Source organism: Saccopteryx leptura, chromosome 2 (genome assembly GCF_036850995.1).
Source record: "Saccopteryx leptura isolate mSacLep1 chromosome 2, mSacLep1_pri_phased_curated, whole genome shotgun sequence".
NCBI classification, from domain to species: Eukaryota; Metazoa; Chordata; class Mammalia; order Chiroptera; family Emballonuridae; genus Saccopteryx; species Saccopteryx leptura.
This window is the reverse complement of record NC_089504.1, coordinates 368,257,028-368,281,355: the sequence shown is the minus strand read 5'-3', so window position 1 is coordinate 368,281,355 and position 24,328 is coordinate 368,257,028. Positions and strand designations below refer to the sequence as shown.

Genomic DNA, 24,328 nt, shown 5'->3' with positions numbered 1-24,328 from the left:
GCAAACGCGCGCGCGCCCTACCGTAAAGCAAGGAGGTGCGCTTTCCCGTTTTCGGGTTTGGAAGGCCGGCCGCTCGGAGCGGTTGGGAATGGCAACTGGGCCTTACCCACTGTGGGTCTGGGAGGTCTCGGCTACCAAACGTATCCATGCCAACGGGACAGGACTGCGGGCCGTGCTTGGGCCGCGCACGAGCGGAGAAGCTGGGACCGGCTGCCCAGAACTGGTTCTGGATGGACGGAGGAACGAGGGGGGCCGTCGAACCGGCTCCAAACAGTACCCAGCCGCGCTGTTTAGAAAAATAGAGAATCTTCATGGCTTAGTCCTCCGTGCCTTCTCATTCTGAATGTGGAACAAACTTACACTGGCACAACGGAAAGGCTGTTTTGCCTCATTTTACAATTCAGGTGTTAAAAGTAACCAGTTTATGGGAAAGGAAATTCTGGGGAAAGGGGCCTGTTTAAGGAGTAAAGAATGTGGAAAACTTAAATAGGTCTTCCACCTTGGGAGTAAAAGAGTGGGGAGCCCCAAGATTCAGGCAACATCATCTCCATTAAGTTCTCCACCTCTTAAAACTGGGCCACATACATGGGGCATAACTAGCTCAATTGTGTTACGGGTAACGGAGGAAAATAAATGTAAAATAGGTTACAGAAAAATGCACACATCTGTTTTCAACCAAGACTGGAGCCCTTCAAAATGCCTATTCAGGAAGTTAACCAGGACATCACAGGTGAGGCTTCATGTAATAAAGGAAGTTTTCAGGTCACTTACTACATTGTATGCTGCTCAGTTTCCTATGTTTCTGGACAGAATTAAAAGTATCAGCCTGGCCTGACCTGTGGTGGTGCGGTGGGTAAAGCACCGACCTGGAGCACTGGAGGTCGCTGGTTCAAAACCCCAGGCTTGCCAGGTCAAGGCACATATGGGAATTGATGCTTCCTGCTCCTCCCTTAGCTGTCTCTCTCTCCTTTCTAAAATGTATAAATAAAATAAAAGAATATTTACTTCTTGAGTATTCATAAAAAAAAAAAAAAGTATCAGCCTGAATAAAAAGGTATACAGACCAGGCAGAATGCAGTTAAAGCTAGCATATGGGAGAATGCCCAGTAATCTCTGTTCCCTTCTGAAACCTACTAAAATAGTATACCTTTAAAAGACATTAGAAGAGAGTATGAAAAACAGGATTTTGGCAAGCGGAACGTCTTCAGTTAAAACAAAGATGAATCCTAGAGCCAACAATGCCAAAGCAGAAAAGCAACTTGATTTACAATCACATAACTTCCAAACGGCTCAATCAAGTAACTGAAAGGTAGGTGAAGGTGGGGCATAAAAGAGGGTAGGTTCAAAGACTAGGTAAGAAGCAAATAGACCCTTGGATCCAGAGCTGCCCCTACCCAAAGCTGGAACAGACTTGAGGATAAACACATGGTATCTGAGCTAGAAAGCTACAAGGATGGTTCAAGGCTTGGATGCTTTACTGAAAAAAAAGGAATTAAGTTTTTTTTTTTGTTTGTTTGTTTGTTTTTTAATTTATTCATTTTGGAGACGAGAGAGAGAGAGAGAGAAAGAGAGGAGAGACAGAGAGAGAGAAGGGTGGAGGAGCTGGAAGCATCAACTCCCATATGTGCCTTGACCAGGAAAGCCCAGTGTTTAGAACCAGCGACCTCAGCATTTCCAGGTTGACTGACGCTTTATCCACTGCGCCACCACAGGTCAGGCAAAGGCATTAAGTTTTGCACTGAAGGTTGGACGGACCTCTTACATCTTTTTTCCACGTTACTCTTAGAAAAATCTAGCAGCTTGGCTTGTATCCTTAGAGCAGTGATTTTCAACCTTTTTTGAGCGGCAGCACATTTTATACATTTACAAAATCCTGGGGCACACCACCTACCAAAATGACACAAAATGACACTCTAACACAGTACATATACATATAGTTAATAATATAGTTTCTAAATGTATTTATACTCAGTGTGAAACCTGGGCCTGTTTCGATGAACACAAAAGGCAGGTATGGTAGAAAGACACACACGAAGCTCTTCCTCAACAGTTCTGTCTCTGTTTTAGTTTTTATCGCAGTCAAGCTTGAGAAGCTCAGCTCACATACATATGTGGTTGAAAACGGGAGCAATATCAAAATAGCTTTGTTGGCCAGAATGGGGAACTCCTTGGCAACAGATAACCAAAAACTGTCCAGAGGAAGATCAGCAAACTTTAGCTTTGAAGTTAGATAACATTGTGATGCATTGTTTATCTCCCTCTGCAGGGGCCTCTTTTAAAAAGAACAAGGTCAAATATCTATATACACCATCAGGATAGACATAACCGGCTGAGGCTTTATCTAGTGGTGGCAACATTTACCTCGTCCTGACCAGGATTAGAAATCTGGACCATGGGGAGGAGTAGCAGCTTCAACTACTTGCAGTGGCCACACAATGACAAGTGCGCGGCAGCCTGAGCGGGGACCTTCCTGGGTGTGGATGAGAGGCGGCCTACTATTGGTTCATCGCTAGTGGTCGGGATAAATCCTAGAAGGTGACTGGTCAGTGAGTGTTCCCTGTGCCTCCACTCTTCCTGTCGCTGATAGCTGGAGGGATTGTGAGGGGAATGTTTATGTTCGGATGGAGGTGGCTGGCGGTGAGCCGGATAAATAGCCTCTGCAGGCCGTAGTTTGGGGACCCATGTTTAATTTCCCCACAGCACACCTGACCATGTCTAATGGCACAATGGTTGAAAAACATTGCCTTAGAGGATATGCAAGCCTTCCCAAGGGAATGTTATCTATATAAAAGATCTGCCTAACCTGTGGTGGCACAGTGGATAAAGCTTTGACCTGAAATGCTGAGGTTGCCCATTCAAAACCCCAAGGTCTCCAGCTCTGAGCCAGGGCTCATCAGCACTAGGTTGCTGGCTTGAGCATGGGGACATTGGCACAGCCCTGATCAAGGCACATACATACAAGAAGCTCAATTCACAACTAAAGTGAAAGCAACTATGACTTGATGCTTCTCACGCTCTCCCTTCCTGTCTCTCTCTCTCTCTCTCTCTCAAAAAAAAAAAAAAAAAAGAGCTAATTCTAAGATTCCAGTATCAGGGATTTCCTAATGTAACAACTCAACCAAATCACAGCAGTGAGCCTGACCCTGCTCCCCAAATAACCTTCCCATCAGCTTTTCAGGGACCTGCTGTCTTTTTCCACAAGAGAAAGAAAGGGAGAGAGGAAGGGCGAAAAATGAGAAACAGCAACTTGTAGTTGCAGCACCTGAATTGTTCACTGACTGCTTTTCATACCTGCCTTGAATGGGGGCACCAGCTGAGCAAGTGACCCCTTGCTCAAGTCAGTGACTTTTGGGCTCAAGCTGGGATAGTTTTGATGATCCCACACTCAAGCGGGCGACCTCGGGGTTTTGAACCTGGGACCTCAGCATCCCACGTTGATGCTCTATTCACTGCACCACCACCAGTCAGGCTAGGGTCTCACTCTTAAAAAGAGCAGACAACCAAGAATTTAAAAAGGACTTTAATATGAAAGATGTCAAAACAAAGGAATATTCAAACAAAAACACCCCCAACATTAAAAACTGTGATAGCAGAAAATAGGGAAACTAAATATGTTACAAAAAATTATTTTATAAAAAGTTCCATGAGGAAGCATGAAGATGGAAACCAAAGTAAGAATAGTATGAGAGAGTTATCTGCAATGCCCAACATCCAAATAGCTTATTTTTCAGAAAGAGAAATAGAATTGGGGGAAATCCACAAATAACTCGAGGAAATTTCCCAGAACTGAAAACTTGACTTTCCACACGCATAATGAAAGATCCACTCCAAGACACATCATTGGGAAAATTCCAAAACATTACATACAAAGAGAAGATTCCAAGAAGTTTAAGGTGGGAGTGAGAGGAAATGGACACATGCAAAAAAAGGAAAAATCAGAATAGCACTGTATTTCTCAACATTTAGAACAGAGAAAATAATGAGCCAATGCCTCCAAAATAATTCTAAGGAAATGTTATTCATAACCTGGAACTCTATTAGCTAACCAATTAAGTGTGACATGAGACATGCAAGATCTCAAGAAATTTACCTCCTACACACTTTCTCAGGAAGGTAGTTAGAGGTGACAGATAAAGAAATGTAAGGGGATTAATATGCATAATAAAAGTGAAAGGATACACCAACCCAGGGGTCCCCAAACTTTTTACACAGGGGGCCAGTTCACTGTCCCTCAGACCACTGGAGGGCCGGACTATAAAAAAACTATGAACAAATCCCTATGCACACTGCACATATTTTATTTTAAAGTAAAAAAAAAAAAAGGGAACAAATACAATTTTTAAAATAAAGAACAAGTAAATTTAAATCAACAAACTGACCAGTATTTCAATGGGAACTATGCTCCTCTCACTGACCACCAATGAAAGAGATGCCCCTTCAGAAAGTGCGGTGGAGGCCGGATAAATGGCCTCGGGGCCACATGCGACCCGCGGGCCGTAGTTTGGGGACCCCTGCACCAACCCAAGAGTTGTGTAGCAAACCTAAAGAATCAAACAGGGACATACCAGAACAGAAAGACATCACTAATGAGTCTGAACAAAGAAAAAGAAAGTTGGCACAAATGAAGTTGAGTTTGGGGAGAAATTAATGACAAGTACAAAAATGAAAAAACTACAGTTATGCAGGTAAAAAAAAATAGTAGTATACCACATGGCCTAGTTGTAGAAAGCCATAGGGTTAAAAACTATAAGGTTCTATATAACCATAATAGAACCTTAAAATGTTCCATGGGAATAGCAGGATGGTGAAAAAGAGCTAAATTCTCAATTCCCACACCAGAAAGCCAACAGATGACACCTAAAATTGAAAAATCAATACATTGCAAAAGAAAGTAAGCTATTTAATGAGGTGGAGGTAAGCAATGTGAGAATCAGCAGAGTTGAAAGTAGTTGCCCCTCCTGGGAGTGGAAAACACTTGTTGCTTTTTAGAATTGAGTTAAGTGTACTCTAACAATGCAAATGAAAAGTAAATTTTTCAAAAAGATGGCTTCATGCAGCCTAAAAAGTAACAAAATCATCAAAGCAACATCTATAATGATAAAGGGTTATCCCATTTATACTATGGAGGAAGACCATGAATGATCTCTAAATGGTATTCATATTGGTAAAAGAAATAAAAAATAAATAAACCTCAGAATAACCTCTTACAATAGGGAGAAATTCTTATATAAACCAAGTAATGTATTTTACCTATAGTAAGTCAAATATTACATCAAATCTAAACTTCACACAGTTGAAGCACTTTGTATATATATTGTTTACTGTGTATAGAAGTATACCTGAGCACACTTTATAGGAGCACCATTTTTACTTATCTAAAAGCCATGTAATTGCTCCCATTCCTTCAACTGGTAACACTAATTAGTTGCCTCGTATTTTTAAAAATGATTTAAGGTTTGGAAATACCACTGATACTTGTCTTATGTTGTAAAATACATACAATGTCCTTCTCTATTGTGATTTTAAGTTTCTCTTCTCCTTTACCTCCGTCACGCTAGCACTGCTTTCTAGGTACCTGCTACTAGCAATTCTTTCTCTTAACTCGAAAGCTAATTTGCCAAGGACTTCAAAACCAGATCATTGAGATTATTAGTGGTACATAATAACAACGAATAGGCAGACTAAGGGATAAAAAAGCTCTCCTTTAAATAACCATAGAATTTTAGTGTGTAATCTAAAGCAAAGAGACATTTGCTGTATCATGGATGAGATACAAGCTGGATTTCAAATAGGTATGCATGATTCCATTTCAACATCTTCCAAAATACCTACTAACCATCAAGTTTTATATATAATATTGGAGGAGTTTCTTCCTCCACTGAGAATGAAAATAATAATTTCACTGTTTGTCTTGAGTCTTCAAAACCGCTGATTTATTCTCCCTGTATTTATTCCTGCTTCAAAACAAAACAAAACAAAAAACAACCTAGCTAGTCCCAAAGAATAGTGAGATCACCTTCTCTCCCTCCTAAAGTCAGTTTCAAGGATGAGATATGTTGAAAAGAGACATGACAGCAACACAGCTGCCTTTCCTCCCAGAAATGGCACTCCTCTAGTCCCACTTATTCATTCAATAAATGTTTATTGAGCATCCCGTGCAAGGCATGGTGCTCGGAGCTGCAATTTTTGAAATGACAAAACTGTTTACATACGTCGGATCTGACCTAGTCCTAGATAGTTTCCCTGATTTGTGAAAGACAGAATGTCCCTACACAGCTGATTTAGAGAACTAAAAACATGGATGAGGTCTGCTTTCTGTCTATCAGCCCAGCATAAACTTTGCCTTCCTCAAATCAGTTAAAAGTAAAAACAAGTAAGGCACATTAAAAAAAATTCCCCCCCTTTAATTGACCAAAGTAAAGCCATGACATTTCATTTGGTAACCTGCTCAATTATATAACTCTTTGCATTTGGCCCAGCCCCTACTGCCCAGGGCAAAACTTCCAGAGAATTCTAATCCCATCGTGCTGTTCTTTAAACTACATATTTAAAAAATGTCTTCAGCGTCCTAAATTTGACGCGCTCAGTGCAAAGCATATCAGATCAGAGCGGGACGTAATCTTTATGTCCTTGACAAGCCTCGATTATCCAGGTCCTTTACCTGCAACAAAAAATTTAGTATTTACAATCAGGTCAACTTGGGAGAGCTTCTCCCCTTACCCAGACGGGAAGGACTTATGTTGGATTCTACTGCCTGGTTTGGCTTTGTGATTAATCAAGCACTAGTTTGAGGCTAGCTACTCTCTGCTTAGCCTTTTGAAATACCTCTGTGAGGAGCAGTATAAATGATCTACCTTCCAAATACATCAAAGTATGTTAGAGATAAAACACACTTATATGTGACTTTATGACATAAGTTCTTCAGTAGAAGAAAATGTAGTTCGAAAACACAAACAGACACTCTTGCTCTTTCTCCCCTGCCCCAAAAGCTCGATAATCCTAAAAAAGATCAAGTTCAGCCCCAACTGGAGGAGTATCACTGCAACCACTGCTAAAATGACAACAGATCAGCAGACTGGGGTGTCTACTCTCTGAGAACAATCTAAAATAAAAACAGTAAAATTCTCAGTGAGTTGCAAACTCCTCTTCAGACATTAGAAAAGTCCCTATTTTAGAGATATGTTGCCTGCTTTTAAGCACTAGAACCAATCTGCAAACATTACAGCAGCTTTCTCAGTGTAAGATCTGCTCACCTTGTATATCCTTACTAGCCAATGTTCTGTGGTATATGCTTCCTCCAGGACATCAAGCTCAAAGTCTTTATTCCCAATCTCAGCATTCCGCACACGGTCAAAGCCTGGTGGACGCTCTAGAAAGAGACAAAAAAGAAAAAGAGATACACTTCTTTCTACAGTACTGATTTCCTAAAGAAATAGTAAATCAATTGGTAAACCATCTACTAATTGGAATGCAGAATATTTAGGGTAGGACCTGCAGAAAAGGATGTCAGGTAGTAAAGGCAAATCCAGTGTTACTCTAACTCAAGTCCTCTCCAAGATGATGATGCTTCTCATGCCTTCTAAGAGACAGGGCTAACTTCCAAACCCTCTATTCCTGAGGACTGCCACCCAGAGGCCTCTGTGTTACCTAGTAATCCTTCCATGGATCAGAGAAGAACCTATCAGAAGTCAAAGGCCTGTATCTGGTTCAGAAATTGTCCCTAAGGCAGAAATAAGAAATTGAAGTCAGAAGGAAAGACTTAAACTAATCAAATTACTCTCAATTTATTTAGCTAAAATGACAAGTCCTTTATTCTATCCCCCCTCATTCCTTTTTCCACTGGAGTACAGTTTACTGAGAGGCAATAAAGAGTAATGGGTAAAAGCATTAGAATCTGGAGCCAGACTGCCTGGACTTAAGCTGACTCTGCTACTAGTTATGTGACTCTGAGCGCTTAAGTATCCTATACTGCTCACAAAAACTAGGGGATATTTTATCGCTTCATATCTATTTTTGAAATATCCCCTAATTTTTGTGAGCAGTATATTTATACCTTCATTTCCTCATATATTAAATGTGAGTAATACCATCTACTTTTTTAGTTTTTGTGAGAATTAAATGAGTTAATAGATGTAAAGGACTTGGAACAGTGCCTGGCATATGAAAAACACTCTGTATTAGCTATTACTGTTCTTCTTATTTATTGTTATCAATGTTGCTATGAATCACTCACTGGCTTCTGTATAGACTTGTCCAAAGCGATAGTAACACATCTTGTACATTAGGCAGTTGAGCAGCACTGGAGAACCTTCACGGTCCACACGGAATTCCCCAGTTGGAGTATAGTAATCATGCTCCTTGATATGTCTGCCTGTGTCTGTGCTCCCTCCGATTCGGACCATCCACAGAAACTTGTTGATGTCTAGGAAAAGAAAAAAACTGTTGCATCACAAAGGTTGCTGGAGCTAAATCACCTACTGAAAAGGTCACTACTTCTAAAGAATTCCCCAAAATATTTTTCTAATGGAGAATGGTACTATTTCACTCATTTGTAATAACTGAAAAGACAATGTGTGGGCAAAACGTTTTTATTTAAAGTATAAAACTTGTCCTATAGGTTATTAGACTCCTGAAATCCTATACTATTGGTTCAGACGTAAGTCACAACTGAAATTAGACCCAGGTATTACCTGTGGCTGAGCTGTCCAATACAGTAGGTTGCTAGCCACATGTAGTTACTGACACTTGAAATGTGGCTAGTCCAAATTAAGATGTGCTGTAAGTATAAAATACACATTGGATTTCTAAGACTTGGTCCAAAAACGTGTGTAAAATATCTTAATTATGTTACATAATAATACTCAGTTAAATAAAATTATTAAAATTCATGTCTTAGGGGGTTGGGGAGGTAGAAGAGGGTATAAGGGAGATAAATAGTGTTGGAAGGAGACTTAACTTGGGTTGGTGAACCCATGATACAATATAGAGATGACGTATTATGGAACTATACACCTGAAACCTATATAATTTTATTAACCAATATCATCCCAATAAAATCAACTAAAAAGTTTTAAAATGTAAATAAAAATAAAACAAAAAATAAAAATAACAATAAATTTCTCCTAGTAAAAAATTTAAAATAAACAAATAAATAAAATTAACTTCCCCTATCTTTTTACTTATTTTGATGTGGCTAACAGAAATTTTTTAAATGACATACGTGCCTCCATTATATTCCTACTGGACAGTACTGACCTAGGGAGTAGTAGTTTTATCATATATACATGTAATGGAATACTATCCAGCCATAAGAAAAGGAATTTCTGCCATTTATGACAACATGGATGGACCTTGAAGGCATTATACTAAGTGAAATAAGTCAGACAGAGAAAAATGAAAATTAAATGATCTCACTTATGTGTGGAATCTAAAAAAAAACAAATTCATGGAAAGAGATCAGATTTGTGACTGCCAGAGGCTGGGAAGAGAGATGGGAGATTTGGGTAAAAGATGGCTAAAAGGTACAAACTTTCAGTTGTAAGGTTAAGTCCTGGGGATGCAATGTATAATATGGCTATAGTTAACAATACTGTATCATATAACTAGAAGTTGCTAAAAAAGTAGTTCTTTTTTTAAATTATTTTTAGCGAGAGAGGCAGTAAGGGAGAGGGGGCAAGGAGAGATATGAGAAGCATCAACTCATAGTTGCTTCACTTTACTTGTTCATTGATTGCTTCTTATATGTGCCCTGACCGGGGGGGGGGGGGGGAAGAGGGCTCCAGGTACGCCAGTGATCCCTTGCTCAAGCCAGCAAGCAACCTTGGCCTCAAGCCAAAGACCTTTGGGCTCAAGCCAGCGACCTTTGGGCTTCAATCCAGTGACCTTTGGGTTCAAACTGGTAAGACCGTGCTCAAGCCAGTGACTCTGCACTCAAGCTGGCAAGCCTGCTCTCAAGCCTATGAGCTTGCGCTCTAGCCAGCAACATGGGGGTTTCAAACCAGGGCCCTCAGCATGCTAGGCTGACCTTTAATCCATTACACCACCACAGGTCAGGCAGTTTTTTTGTTTTAATTATTTTGGGAGTATTTTTATTAAAGCTAGGAACAGTGAAACAAGGAAGGCTTAGAAGAAGCAACAGGAGAGCCTAGGCAGAGCTGCTCTGGCTCACTGGAAAGTCAGGAAATGGGGCTTTAGAGACAGGTTCAGGGGGTGAGCCTAGGATGAGCTACCATTGCCCATTGCGTCCCTGGATGCAAGTATCACGAGATCCCTTAGAGTTTAGGAGATGTATGCCTGTGGGGGAATTAAGAGAAGGAAGGGAAAGGTGGGTGTGCTCCTGGGAGGGGGAGCACACATGGGTAGACCTTAAAATTTCTTACTACAATAAAAAAACTGTTAACTATGTGAAGGAATAAATGTTGACTAAAATTACAATAATCATTTTGCAATTATATTTATGTCTGTATATGTGTATACTATATATATAGTATATGGATATATATATCAAGATATACCTTTAAGATATATCTTAATATATCTTATATATGATATATATATCATACTATACTATATATATATATATATCAAGTCATTATGTTGTACAACTTAATGTTATGTGTCAATTATATCAATAGAAACTGGAGAAAAATGGTAATACATAAATGAATAGGTATGGCTGTGGTCTTAATAAATAAACCCCTAGTCTACTGAATCATCAGTCAATGAATGATATATATGATATGTATCTTATCTTAAAATCTCTATATAATGTAGTACCTGGGAAGACATTTTAAATCTCATTTGTTTTCCACAGGGATGTAAAGTACAGCATAGGGAATACATATAGTCAATAATATTGCAATAACTATGTATGGTGCCAGGTGCGTACTAGACTCACTGAGGGGATCACTTCATAAGTTGTATAAATGTCTAACCCTTATGCTGTAAACCTGAAACTAACATATAATATTGAATATCAGCTGTAATTGAAAAATCAAAAAAATTTATTAAGAAATACACTTCAGGCTCTGGCCAATTGGCTCAGTGGTAGACCATCAGCCCGCTGTGTGAATGTCCCAGGTTTGATTCCTAGCTAGGGCACACAGGAAAAGCACCCATCTGCTTCTCCATCCCTCCTCCTCTCTCTTCCTTCTCTCTCTCTCTTCTCCTCCTCCCCTCCTGCAGCCATGGCTCGACTGGAGTGAGTTGGCCCCGGGCACTGAGGATGGCTCCATGGCATTCGCCTCAGGCACTAAAAAATGGCTCCAGTTGCAACAGAGCAAAGGCCTCAGATGGGCAGAGCAGCGCCCCCTAGTGGCCTTGCTGGGTGGATCCCTGTCAGGGTCCATGTGGGAGTCTGTTTCTGCGTTTGCTCCTCTGACTAAATAAATTTAAAAAAAAAGAAATGTACTTCAAAACTGTATCTAGTTAATATCACTGATATGGGCAAGGACTGGAAGAAAATACAGCAGAATCTGAGCCTTAATAAATTTCATTTGTTTTCTACTAAAAATTTTTAAAAAGTGGAAGAATGAAAAGTAATAGGAATTGTATGAAAAACAGCCCGTTGCTAAAAAATGTTTACAAAAGAGAAGAAGTTAAAAAGTAGTACTGTCAATTTCTAACGTAAGAGAATCTGGACTATAATCAGATATAAATATTTTTAGATCTATGTGAGAAAATAAATAACATGAAATAACCATAAGTTATAAGGGCAAAATCTTGTCCATCACGCTAACATTGTGAAGAAGTTTAAATTAAGAACATTTAAGAAACATGAGATGTGACCATGGTAATGAAACTTTTTAAAAAACACATCACAAAAAAATTAAATAAATAAAAATAAAAAACACATTACAGCCTGACCTGCGGTGGCACAATGGATAAAGCATCAACCTGGAAAGCTGAGGTCGACAATTTGAAAACCTGGGCCCGGTCAAGGCCATACAAGAAGCAACTACTACAAGTTGATGCTTCCCACTTTCCCCCCTGCCTTTCTCTCTCCCTTCTCCAAAAAATCAATAAACAAAATCTTTAAAAAAAAAAAAGAAAAAGAAAACTAGGATGCCTCATAAATAACCTAATTTTAAAAAAGCATATTACACAAATACTTTCCTGAAACATTTGTATATATTATCATTATTAAAGTGAAAACCTACAAATAATTACACAAAAGTAAACAATGCTGGTGCAACTGTTTATGAAAGTTCAAGTCTGAGGACATACATCCCTGCCATCATCATTCCTTCTCAGCTTGTAGATACAGATGGAAATTAGTCTCATTACTTTATACTTACACTTCACAAGCACTATCTAAATGGATTAGTTAAGCCTGTCTGTATCAGAAGCCAGGATTAATCTAAAAATTTAATTACTTTCAGAAGCAGCCACATATTAAAAGAAAATTAAGACAAATATGAGGTAATTATTAACTGCAGGAAAACAAGTTATTCTAGATATGAACGTAATGACAGTTTACCGGTTGACTCAGCAGTGAATAACATTTACATAATCATGATTTAAAATCACTTTATCTGGATTTAACCTAAACTGAAAATTAGACCTACTGAGAAGATGCAAGATGGATAGAAGGCCAGTGGGGGGGGGGGGGGGGTGTAGATACAAAGACCTGAATTCCTTATCTACTATAAGAAGTTGAGTTGATATAGGTTATCCAAAATGATTAATTAGTGAATAGCAAAATATACCTATTATTTAGAAATATGAATATAAGTGCTACAAGAAACAACTGAAGGAATAATTAATTGCCTCTACGAACTGATGTCATAAGAGGGTTTAGGTTTAGGGACAGGCACTACCACTCTACTACAAACATTCCGAAGTGTTTCAGATTTTGGTATGAAAAGATATTGCTTTAATTTTTTAAAAGCTTTTTTTTTTTTGTATTTTGTATTTTTCTGAAGCTGGAAACGGGGAGAGACAGTCAGACACACTCCCGCATGCGCCCAACCGGGATCCACCCGGCACACCCACCAGGGGCAACGCTCTGCCCATCAGGGGGCGATTATCTGCCCCTCCCGGACGTCGCTCTGCCGAGACCAGAGCCACTCCAGCGCCTGGGGCAGAGGCCAAGGAGCCATCCCCAGCGCCCGGGCCATCCCTGCTCCAATGGAGCCTCGGCTGCGGGAGGGGAAGAGAGAGACAGAGAGGAAGGAGGGGAGGGAGGTGGAGAAGCAAATGGGCGCCTCTCCTATGTGCCCTGGCCGGGAATCGAACCTGGGTCCCCCGCACGCCAGGCCGACGCTCCACCGCTGAGCCAACCGGCCAGGGCCTTTAAAAGCTTTTTTAAGACAGAGAACAAAACATGGATTCTTCTAAAACTATGGTTTTGCTAATAATCGTAGGGAACAAGGTAACTTATAGTGTGTATGTACATTCATATGAGTATCTGTGTATACAATATATATAAAACATTTTAAACTGACAGACGATTCTATGGCTTAAATCCACTAAAAAATGCTAAATCTAAGTTCGCTTTCAGAAACCTTATGTTGTTTGTTTACGGGTTGTGGAACTACTCCTGGGTCTTAGATATAAGTATAGCACGCCTTACCTACATATGAAATATTTACATCATTTATCATTTACTTCCTACTTATTGCCAAAACAAAACAAAACCCACCAAAACTCAAGTTGCAAATACTTAGGAACTTCCCCAACTAAGAATATATGTTAATCACAATAAAAGGACAGAAAAATGGGAGCATCATCTAGTTTTCCTAGAATCTATACCCTATAGGTAGAAATAAAATCAAGTACATTACCATCAGAGGAATATCCAGTAAGTCCTCCAAAAATTACCAGCACATAGCTAACATCAAGCTCTCTCATGATCTCATATGCTTTTTCTTCTGTGGATGCCATTGCCTAAAAAAATACATGGACATTTCTCAGAACAAAATTCCAGGTCATATGATCCCTCATGGGGAAATATATACTTCCCACTTGACCCTATGGGCCAAACAACCCAAAAGATTCCTTTACCTTACCTGTCCTACTCGAGAAATATGGGTATTATTCCATGTGTTATTATCTACTAAAATCGTCCGATTCGCCATCGCTGTAATCTGGTAGCCATAATCCCACCATGACATGACCTTTGCATCCTGAAAAGAGCATGGGCAATGAAAGTAACAGCTTCTCGCCTGCCTTGTGGTGGCGCAGTGGATACAGCATTGACCTAGAACACTGAGGTCACTGGTTTAAAACCCTGGGCTTGCTGGTCAAGGCACGTATGAGAAGCAATCAATGAACAACTAAAGTGAAGCAACTACAAGTTGATGCAACACTCTCCTCTCCTTCTCTCTAAAAAAAAATTAATAAAATTAAAAAAGAGAAAATTACAAGCTTCTCATTACCTACAAAAATCACATCACATACAAGACAAAATCTTGTCCATAATACTAACATCACAAAGATGTTTAAATTGAGAATATTTAAGAAACATGAGATGTGACTATGGAGTAATGAAACTTAAAAAACACATTACAGCCTGACCTGTGGTAGCATCTGATAGGAAATGAGGCATGGCTAATTTATTTCTTCACAAAATAATGCATGCCTAACCAGAAAATCTATCTTTGCACCTGGTCCTACATTTATATACAATCATGAAATCTCAGTACAATCCAATGTTCCCAATAATTTCAACTCAGACCACCTCATACAAACAAGTATAATGGAGAGGAAGGTGTAGGAGGACTATTCAATATTTCCAAATAAATAGACTGTCATCAAATAATTGTATTAAATAAATGGTCTTTAACAATACCACAAAATCAGTTATAAAGATGGGGTAAAACAAATTACAGAATAGAATGGGAAAGAATTAAAAAATTCTCAAAAGTCTTGACTCTATGAGTCTAATGCACAAGTGTCCTTTCCAATAGCTACTGCAATCATTTCAGATTATCAAAGATATAAAGCAAAATGTTAAAAGGTGGTTATCATTAGGTTATCACTTTATGGTAAATTTTTTTCTTGCTTCTATGTATTTTCTGATTTTCTTCATGTATTATTTACCTGTACCTTTTTCTTCTTCTTTTACAATTGGGATAGTCTACCTCATGATAAAATCACCATGCTGACAATACAAATAAGTGTGAAGGATAAGAGTCACTTTAAAAGAAATCCTGAATTGAATGGATGTGACCTTTAAGGTCCTTTCAGCACTCCAGTTCTATAGTTAATTCCTCCAAGCTTTCCACCCATCTAAAAGCTATGATTTGCCTTAGCTGAGTAGCTCAGCTGATATGCCAAGGTTGTGGGTTGATCCCTGGTCTGGGCACATACAAGAATCAACAAATGAATGCATAAATAGTAGAACAACAAATCAATGTTCTCTCTCTACCACCCTCTTCCGCCCCTCTAAAATAAATAATTAAATGAACGAATGAATAATGTTAAAGCCATAATTGACTATAACATCAACTGTCTTCTCCTTCACCCTATTCCACAATCTCATTTTCCTGAAATCTTCACCTCTGGAGTATTGTGACGAAGCCAATAGTATGCTTCTCGAAAATCATCAAAAATGATCCTACTGCCATCCCCACCACGAGCAGACAGCACGATGGAGGGAGAAGAGTAGGCCTCACTGGTCACCCAGGTTGAATGGAAAGTGTAGGTGATGAGGAAGAAAGCCATGACCAATATCATCCCACTTGCCACCTAAACAAGGAAAAATTGGGTTATAAAACCAAACTAAATTTATACAAGAATAGCTTCCTGCACAGTTAATAATAAAAAAAAAAATCAACATAGGTCAGGGACTATATGAATTAAGTCTGACCACTTATGACAGCCCCCTACTCCCTTACCCAAAAAGTAAAATAAAGTAAAATAAAATAAAACACACACACGCATAAGCATATAATTTCCTAAGACTGCTCTTAGTCTTGCTTAATTCTCACTTCATTCTTAATAGGATAGGTAGAATCCTGTTGTTTCTTGCTCTTCTTGTCTGGACGACTTATGTCCAGATTCTTCATATAAGTGGACAGCACTTGGGAGACTCCAATGCCAGAAAGAATGCACATAACAGGTGCCAACACTAGCATTAGACGCACCTAAAAGAGACAGGAGGCAAGATCATAGTCTAATAAGTGTTTAACAACTTATTGAGTCTAACCTATGAGTAGATCAAGACATCAATTTAGGGGGGTTTTCAAAAAACATGACCTTTCAATGAAATAGAATAAAACAGACAAAAAGTCACTGATAAATCTACAAAAGTATATATTTTTTAAAACTTCATGTTCAGTTATATATACGTGTGTGCTCTGAATGATATAATATAAAATGTATTTCTTAACTGTGATTTGGGATCAAAAAAGTATCAGAAACAGTCTTGTTACAATATATAAAATCTTCCGTTTTACCAAAAATCTCAAAAAATAAAAGAGAAAAGACATAAAAATCATCTCTCCCTTTTTAGATACCCAGAAAGAGGCCCTGGCCAGGTGGCTCAGTTGGTTGGAGGGGTCATTCCAATACATCAAGGTTGTGGGTTCAAACCCCAGCAGGGCACATACAAAAATTAACCAATGAATGCATAAATAAGTGGAACAATAAATCAATGTTTCTCTCTTTCCCCATTTTTATCTCTCTAAAATCAAATTTAAAAAAAAGATATGAGAAAGAGAGGGGAAGGAACCTGTCCAGGGTCACTTTCTCCAACAAGTGTAAAAGTGCTTCTCCCTAACACAAGGCTATGAACATAAGGAAGCTTGGCCTCACAATCAGAATGTGTAAGTGTCTCACACACTCCTGTGAGGATCAACAACAGTGAGCAAGCAGTTCACAACTCAGCCCTCAAATGCTCAGGGGGAAGCATCTGCACAATCCTCAGTACTCTGTGAATCCTGCTATGCAGGAAACAAAAAAGCACCTCAAAGTTAGGAGTGGAAAGGTTTGCTAGGACTGAGGGAATTCCTCACCATGACAGCAGAAAAGTACATGCTGGTCACACCATACATGATGATGAAAATCCGGGCATCGGACAGGTTGCTAAAGCAGTAATAGAGACCAACTACAAAAGTAAAAGTAAAAAGAAGCAAGCAGCTAAAAAAACAATCAAAGATATGTGCAAAGATGTTCATTACAGCACTCTTTAAAATGGCAAAAAAACAGTAACCACATAAATGTCCAACATTAAGGAGGTAAATTATAGTACATTTATAAAATAGACTGTAACATCAATTAAAATATTGCTACAGAGATTATGCACCATTTGCTTTCTCTTTGACACATCTCTTTAACTTTAAAAAAACTAACAAATGATCTTAAATATTATTTCTCTAAAATAATTCTAAACAGAAACCATCATGTTTCTTCATAAAATAAAAAAAATCAGAGGAAAAAACTATTATTGCATTTTTATTCAATAAGTAGGTAAATATACATAAAAATGTTAACAGTGGCAGATGTGTGGTGAAAACTGAAAATTTTAACTTTTTTCACTTATCTACAGTTTTTACAATAAATAACTTACTTTCATAATAAAAAAAAGAATGTAAAAATTATTTTATTAAAAAAAAAAAGAAGCCACCTACAACTGGCAAATTCTAAAACTTATCTGGACTGGTCAGAACAATGGTCGGCAAACTCATTAGTCAGCAGAGCCAAATATCAACAGTACAAAAATTGAAATTTCTTTTGAGAGCCAAATTTTTTAAACTTAAACTATATAGGTAGGTACATTCCTTATTGAGGTAGTGCCCACATGTGGTATTTTGTGGAAGAGCCACACTCAAGTGGCCAAAGAGCCGCATGTGGCTCACGAGCTGCGGTTAGCCAACCACTGGGCCAGAAGATAAGTTAAATGAAGAGGTTTTACTATCAGCCATGCCTGTTCTGGATTTCAGTAATGCCAAGAAGATAAATAGGGAGGAGTCAGGGGTGGACAATGGGAGAGAGGTACACCAGAAGTATTCCAAAAAAAAAAAAAGAGAGAGAAAAGCTTGAATACAAATTAGGGTTGAATCTTAACATATAAACAAAAAGAAACTGTGAAGCTCTGAACTTTCCAGGGTCTACAACTGTTCAATTCTAACATCTACTCTGCTTCAGATATTAGGGAAAAAGTGCTTTGCCATCTTCTGTACTGCACAGGGTAAACAGGTAAAAAACAAACAAACCCAAAACACAAGGACAAGAATATTTTACTTATTTTGAAACAAATGCTGATTCTTACAAAGAAAGCCACTTTAGAATACAAGGCAGACAGACCTGGAAACATGAAGACGAGAAGCTGCAGGTCAAAATAGTAAGACGACCAGGTAGTAGGCTGATGTTCAGACACAGAAGCAATGATGGGAATATTGTTCTTAGCGTAGGAAGGGTCCAGCAGTGAGTAGAAACGCCCAGTCCAGGGAGATATTTTTCCTGGCAGCAAAGAGATACAAATATGTCACAATCACTCCTGCAACAAAATAACAACTAATCCTAATTAATCACAACTTCTCATTGAATAAGATTCTCAGAGACAGAGAAAGACAAGGTTTTTGTTTACATGTCATCAATACTTTGAGAATTTCACTTCCTTTTTTATACTTAAAGAGTATTTATGGCCCTGGCCAGTTGGCTCAGTGGTCGAGCGTCGGCCTGGCGTGCGGGGGACCCGGGTTCGATTCCCGGCCAGGGCACATAGGAGAAGCACCCATTTGCTTCTCCACCCCCCTCTCCTTCCTCTCTGTCTCTCTCTTCCCATCCAGCAGCCAAGGCTCCATTGGAGCAAAGATGGCCCAGGCGCTGGGGATGGCTCCTTGGCCTCTGCCCCAGGCGCTAGAGTGGCTCTGGTCACGGCAGAGCGACGCCCCGGAGGGGCAGAGCGTCGCCCCCTGGTGGGCAGAGCATCGCCCCCTGGTGGGCGTGCCGGGTGGATCCCGGTCGGGCGCATGCGGGAGTCTGTCTCTCCCCGTTTCCAGCTTCAGAAAAATACAACAACAACAACAACAACAACAACAAAAAAGAGTATTTATGTCAGCACAGTGAGCAGAGTAAATAAAGTCAGGCTGAACATTAACTCAGAAGAAAGGCAGAAGTGCTTCCTGGAAGAGTTTAGGCCAAATCTGGTCCAAACAAGGCCAACTCTATAAATTAAGTCAACTACATCCTCTGGTGCTGCTCTGAGTTAGACAATAAACAGAAACCTGGCAAATCAAATCAGCCTCTGGGAAGTGGAAGTGAGGAAAAGGGGGCATGCCAACTAAACTAAACAGCTGCAGTTTAGCATAAATAGGGTTAGATGAGGCCATGTTGTAGGGTTTGGTAAGCAAAGTTAGGATTTCTTCCATCCTACTGCCAAAATGAAAAAAGAAAAAAACAATTAAGGTAACACACAGTCCTCAGAAGTGTGATTCTTCTGAGATTATGAGCTGCTCTAACACAGCATCCTTTACTATGCTGGATCCAAACACTGGGCTGACAAGAGAGAATGAAGAAGTAGGCCTTTGTGCCCTGGCCAGTGGCACAGCGGATAGAGCATCAGCCTGCAGCACAGAGGTCACTAGCTCGATTCTGAGGGCACCAGCTCAATGCTGGGATTGTGCTGGATCCCAGGGGGGGTCTATGGCTCAAGCTGGGGGTCGCCAATCACCAATCTCGAGGGCATCAGCTTGAGCCCGGGGTCACCAGTTTAAGCCCCAGTCAGGGCACATAGGAGAAGCCAACAATGGCACAACTAAGTGAAACAATGAGCTGTAGCCCCACCCACTCTTTTCCCTTCCTCTCAAAGAAATTACAAAAAAGTAGAATTTCATGTTTAAAATGAAAACATAGTAGAAAAAGAATGAATCTTTCTTAACCCATGTTTTTGGAGTTATTCTATATCAGAACTCATTTACATTTAATTCTAAAAGCCATGAGCCTTTCCTACCTGTCAGCATGAGGAGAGCTCCCACAGTGAGAAGGACAAAGCCTACCAGGGAGATGACACTTCGGAAAAGAACTTCAAATTGCTGTGGGTTCAACTTGCTGCGCAGATAATCCACAAAGGCGTGGATCTGGCAGAGACCAAAGACCCCGAAGGCTGCCATGTGCTCCGATGAAAGGACAGGCTGTTGGGGAAAGCATAAGTTGGAGAATTAATGTTAGAAGAAGAATGGGTCCAGCCTAGACCTGAACTATGCTGAGTTCAGACCAAAGGGTCAAAGGAGTTCTGAAGCTAAGGAATTAGGACCAATCTAGAGGAGGGTCTAATTCACCTGTTACATTTTCCAAAGAAAATTAACATATACTTTGACATCTCTGGCCTTAGTTCAGGCTATTTTCTTTTTTTAGGCTGCACTGCAATTTTCTCATTTTCCCAAAATTTGCATTTACTGAAATTCTCCTCATTCAATGCCTGATGCAAATACCATTTCCTCTAATTTTCAAAACTAAAATCCATCACTCCCATCTATGTTCCCTGAACTTTAGATCTTCTCCATCACTTAAATTCTTTGTTTAGACCAGCTATCTCAAACTCCAGTAGGCATCATAATTATGGGGGTGAGGCAGGTGGGATTGCTGAGCCCCATCCCCAGACTTTCATCTCCAGTTGGTCTGGGTGAGGCACCAGAATGTGCATTTCTAACAAGTTCTCAGATACTGCTGATGCTGCTGGTCCAGGAACTGTATTTTCAGAACCACATCCTATAGACCATATACAGCTACATGTAAGTCTTTCCCTGCAGCAAGTCTGTATCTTCTTAAGGACCAGGACCACACTATTACTTTTCACATTTCCCAGTGATTAGCAAATTGCATATAATAGATGATCAGTAAAGAAATACTTGCTGACCTCGGAACAAAAATTCTATTTTCAGAAGACTCACATGAAAAACCAAATGTTCCACATTATTCTGATTTAATATATAGTTGTGTCTTAACTCTAGAAGGTAATGTGGCTAAAAGGTTTGTGCTCTACAGGGTCGTCTGGCTTGAGCATGGGATCATAGACATGAACCCATGGTTGCTAGCTTTAGCCCAAAGGTTGCTGGCTTGAAGCCCAGATAGCTGGCTTAAGTCCAAGGTGGCTGGCTTGAGCAAGGCGTTCACTGGCTCAGCTGGAATGTCCCTAGTTGGGGCACATGAGAAAGTAAACAACAAACAACAACTAAAGTGCTGAAATTATGAGTTGATGCTTCTCATCTCTCTCCCTTCCTTTCTGTCTCCGACTTTCTCTCTCACTAAAAACAAAAAAAATGAATAAAAAATAAAAATAAAAGGTTTCTGCTCTGCTACTTGAAGGACTTTCACTTAGGCCCCATTAAGAAGTTCAGGGGTCACGGCCCTGGCCGGTTGGCTCAGTGGTAGAGCATCGGCCTGGCGTGCAGAAGTCCCGGGTTCGATTCCCGGCCAGGGCACACAGGAGAAGCGCCCATCTGCTTCTCCACCCCTCCCCCTCTCCTTCCTCTCTGTCTCTCTCTTCCCCTCCCACAGCGAGGCTCCATTGGAGCAAAGATGGCCCGGGGATGGCTCCTTGGCCTCTGCCCCAGGCGCTAGAGTGGCTCTGGTCACAACAGAGCGATGCCCCGGAAGGGCAGAGCATCGCCCCCTGGTGGGCAGAGCGTCGCCCACTGGTGGGTGTGCCGGGTGGATCCTGGTCGGGTGCATGCGGGAGTCTGTCTGACTCTCTCCCCGTTTCCAGCTTCAGAAAAATACAAAAAAAAAAAAAAAAAAAAAGAAGTTCAGGGGTCACTACTATTAAATGGGGTCATTATCATTTAAAAGGACTAAAACTAACTTTGATCACTTACATCAACTCAGCTCAACCGAAATACCGTTCCTCCTCCTACAAACCTAAGCCAAACTAAGAGTCACAAATTCAAACTTCATGGAGCAAATATTAATGTACTCCTATAAAAAGATGTCAATGACCAATGATTCTATTACTTCAGTTAACATGAGCAGTACAAGGATAGACCTGTGAATAAGTCTTATTCTCCTTACCAAAATATAAGATAAATAAATCTAGAAGGAGCTGCCTAAAAAATGTAGAAACTAGCCTTGGCCAGTTAGCTCAGTGGTAGAGCATTGGCCTGGTATGTGGAAATCCTGGATTCGATTCCCAGTCAGAGCACACAGAAGTGACCATCTGCTTCTCCACCCCTCCATCTCCCCCTTCTCTCTCTCCTCCTCAAGCAAACATGCCTCAATTGGTTCATGCAAGTTGGCCCCAGGTGCTAAGAATAGCTTTACAGCCTCACTCAGGCACTAAAATAGTTTGGTTGCCGAGCAACAGGGCAGCAGCCCCAGATAGGCAGAGCATCGCCTGGTAGAGGGCTTGCCAGGTTGATCCTAGTCAGAGCACATGCGGGAGTCTGTCTCTTTGCCTCCCCTCCTCTGACTTAATTTAAAAAAAGAAAAAGTAGAAGCTAAAAACATCACTCAGTCTAGGGCTCACCTGGAAACCCACAAAGGAGATCTGCATGGAAAGAATGGTGCCCAGGCAGTAAACAGTACAGTAGGCCACATAGATCCGGTGGGAGAAACGTCCTGTGAGCATCAGCACCAGTACATGGAGAGGGATCAAGTTGATCAAGAACACATAACCTCCCCATGAAGAGACCTACGACAGGATGAAAAAGAACAGTTCCTCTCAGGACTCCTCCCCATACCACCACATTATACCTTAGGACGTTACCTGTGAACTTTTCAAAGAATATCCCTTTATAATAACTAGTACACTTTATTCATGCCAAGCGGCTTAAAGAGTTTAAATAACTGATTTCTCTAAATAGGAAAATCAAATTCACACCCTTTGTTCAATCCCCTGTTCCCTCTGGCTCCTGACATCAAAATTACAAAACAAGAAGCACCCAATCTTCAAGGTTTTATCTAGATTTTTTAGCTCACATGGAAGATTTAGGGACACATGGCGAACGGGAGCAAGTAGAAGTAGTTAAGGGAAGAAGTCTAAATGTACGTAAAATCAAATATAAAAGGAAAATTTAAGGGGAATATATCAGAAAAAAGAGTTGGCCAACCAATATGTACCCATAGGAAATATAATATCTGGAGAACTTTAAAATTAAAACAACTCTCTCTTGCTATTATACAATCGTTATCCATGCTTGCCTTGGATTAGTCTTTGTATGAATACAAGAGACAATAATGACTTCTAGCCCCCACTCCATGGTCTCAAAGCCCAAGAGCTACTTCCAATTTATATTAGTTGATCCCAGTAGGTACTGAGATACAGAGTGGCTCGTAGAAGAAAGAAGTAAAAAGTTACCATGTAGAAATAAGCAAGGGCACATTTGGCTGCCCAATAGATGGAACCAGTCTTTACTGCTTTGATCCACATGTAGTAGGTGAGTAGCATGCAAAAGATGGCAATTCCTGCAGAAAGAATGCACCAAAAAGTCAATAAAGGGCCATGCTGAAATAATATTTAAGAATATCATTCTAAAACAAACTGCCTGGATTCATATCTCAGATCTATTACCCATTTACAGTATTTTTTTTTTTTTTTTTTTTTTGGTGACAGAGAGAGACATACACGGAGAGAGGGAAAGATAGGGACAGACAGACAGGAAGGGAGAGAGATGAGAAACATCAATTCTTTGTTGACGCACCTTAGTTGTTCATTGATTGCTTTCTCATATGTGCCTTGACTGGGGGCTAGAGCAGAGCAAGTAACCTCTTACTCAAACCTGTGACCATGGGGTCATCTGTATGATCCCAAGCTCAGGCCAGTGACCCCGTGCTCAAGCTGGTGAGCCCATGCTCAAACCGGTTGAGTCTGTGCTCAAGCCAGCAACCTTGGGGTTTTGAATCTGGGTCCTCTGCATCCCAGTCTGACGCTCTATCCACAGTGCCACAGCCTGGTCAGGCAACAGTATAAATATTTTGACTTTGTCTATTTCTTACACAAATGACTCCATAATACTATCTACTTCATCATAAGTGTTGTAAAGAGAAATTGTTTCAAGTAAAGTACTTACAACAGTACCTTGCATACAGCAAGCACTCACTGAGTGTTGGCCATTATCACTAATATTCTTTCCAGGCACTAAATTCACAGCTAGCGTAGTCCTACATATGCCCTGTACCGTCCTGCATCTCCATCTTAACACAGGTGGTCTTCAGGCCCTGACTGCCATTCTCTTCACTATTTACCTGTTCGAAGTCCCAATCTAAGGGTCCAGTTCAACCTAAACTACTTCCAAAAAAAGCCTTCCCTGATCTAAAAATCTGAATGTTTCCGGCCCTGGCCGGTTGGCTCAGTGGTGGAGCGTTGGCCTGGCGTGCGGGAGTCCCGGGTTCGATTCCCGGCCAGGACACACAGGAGAAGCGCCCATCTGCTTCTCCACCCCTTCCC

The 24,328-nt window shown here is 40.3% G+C and overlaps 1 protein-coding gene across 3 annotated transcripts in view; it reads right to left on the bottom strand.

Annotated features, from left to right (window-relative positions):
• Positions 1-3,504: 3,504 nt before the first annotated feature.
• STT3A (STT3 oligosaccharyltransferase complex catalytic subunit A) overlaps positions 3,505-24,328 on the bottom strand; it is a 31,285-nt gene continuing 10,461 nt past the window's right edge. For all 3 annotated transcript variants that reach the window (XM_066365145.1, XM_066365144.1, XM_066365146.1), the window contains exons 7-18: positions 23,240-23,346; positions 22,409-22,573; positions 19,898-20,078; positions 18,250-18,405; positions 16,959-17,050; positions 15,933-16,088; positions 15,502-15,690; positions 14,010-14,126; positions 13,785-13,887; positions 8,234-8,422; positions 7,254-7,369; positions 3,505-6,661 (exon numbers count right to left, since the gene is read on the bottom strand). In XM_066365145.1, coding sequence (XP_066221242.1) covers positions 6,623-6,661; positions 7,254-7,369; positions 8,234-8,422; positions 13,785-13,887; positions 14,010-14,126; positions 15,502-15,690; positions 15,933-16,088; positions 16,959-17,050; positions 18,250-18,405; positions 19,898-20,078; positions 22,409-22,573; positions 23,240-23,346 — 1,610 coding nt within the window. In that variant the 3' untranslated portion in view covers positions 3,505-6,622. The remainder of the gene's footprint in view (positions 6,662-7,253; positions 7,370-8,233; positions 8,423-13,784; positions 13,888-14,009; positions 14,127-15,501; positions 15,691-15,932; positions 16,089-16,958; positions 17,051-18,249; positions 18,406-19,897; positions 20,079-22,408; positions 22,574-23,239; positions 23,347-24,328) is intronic.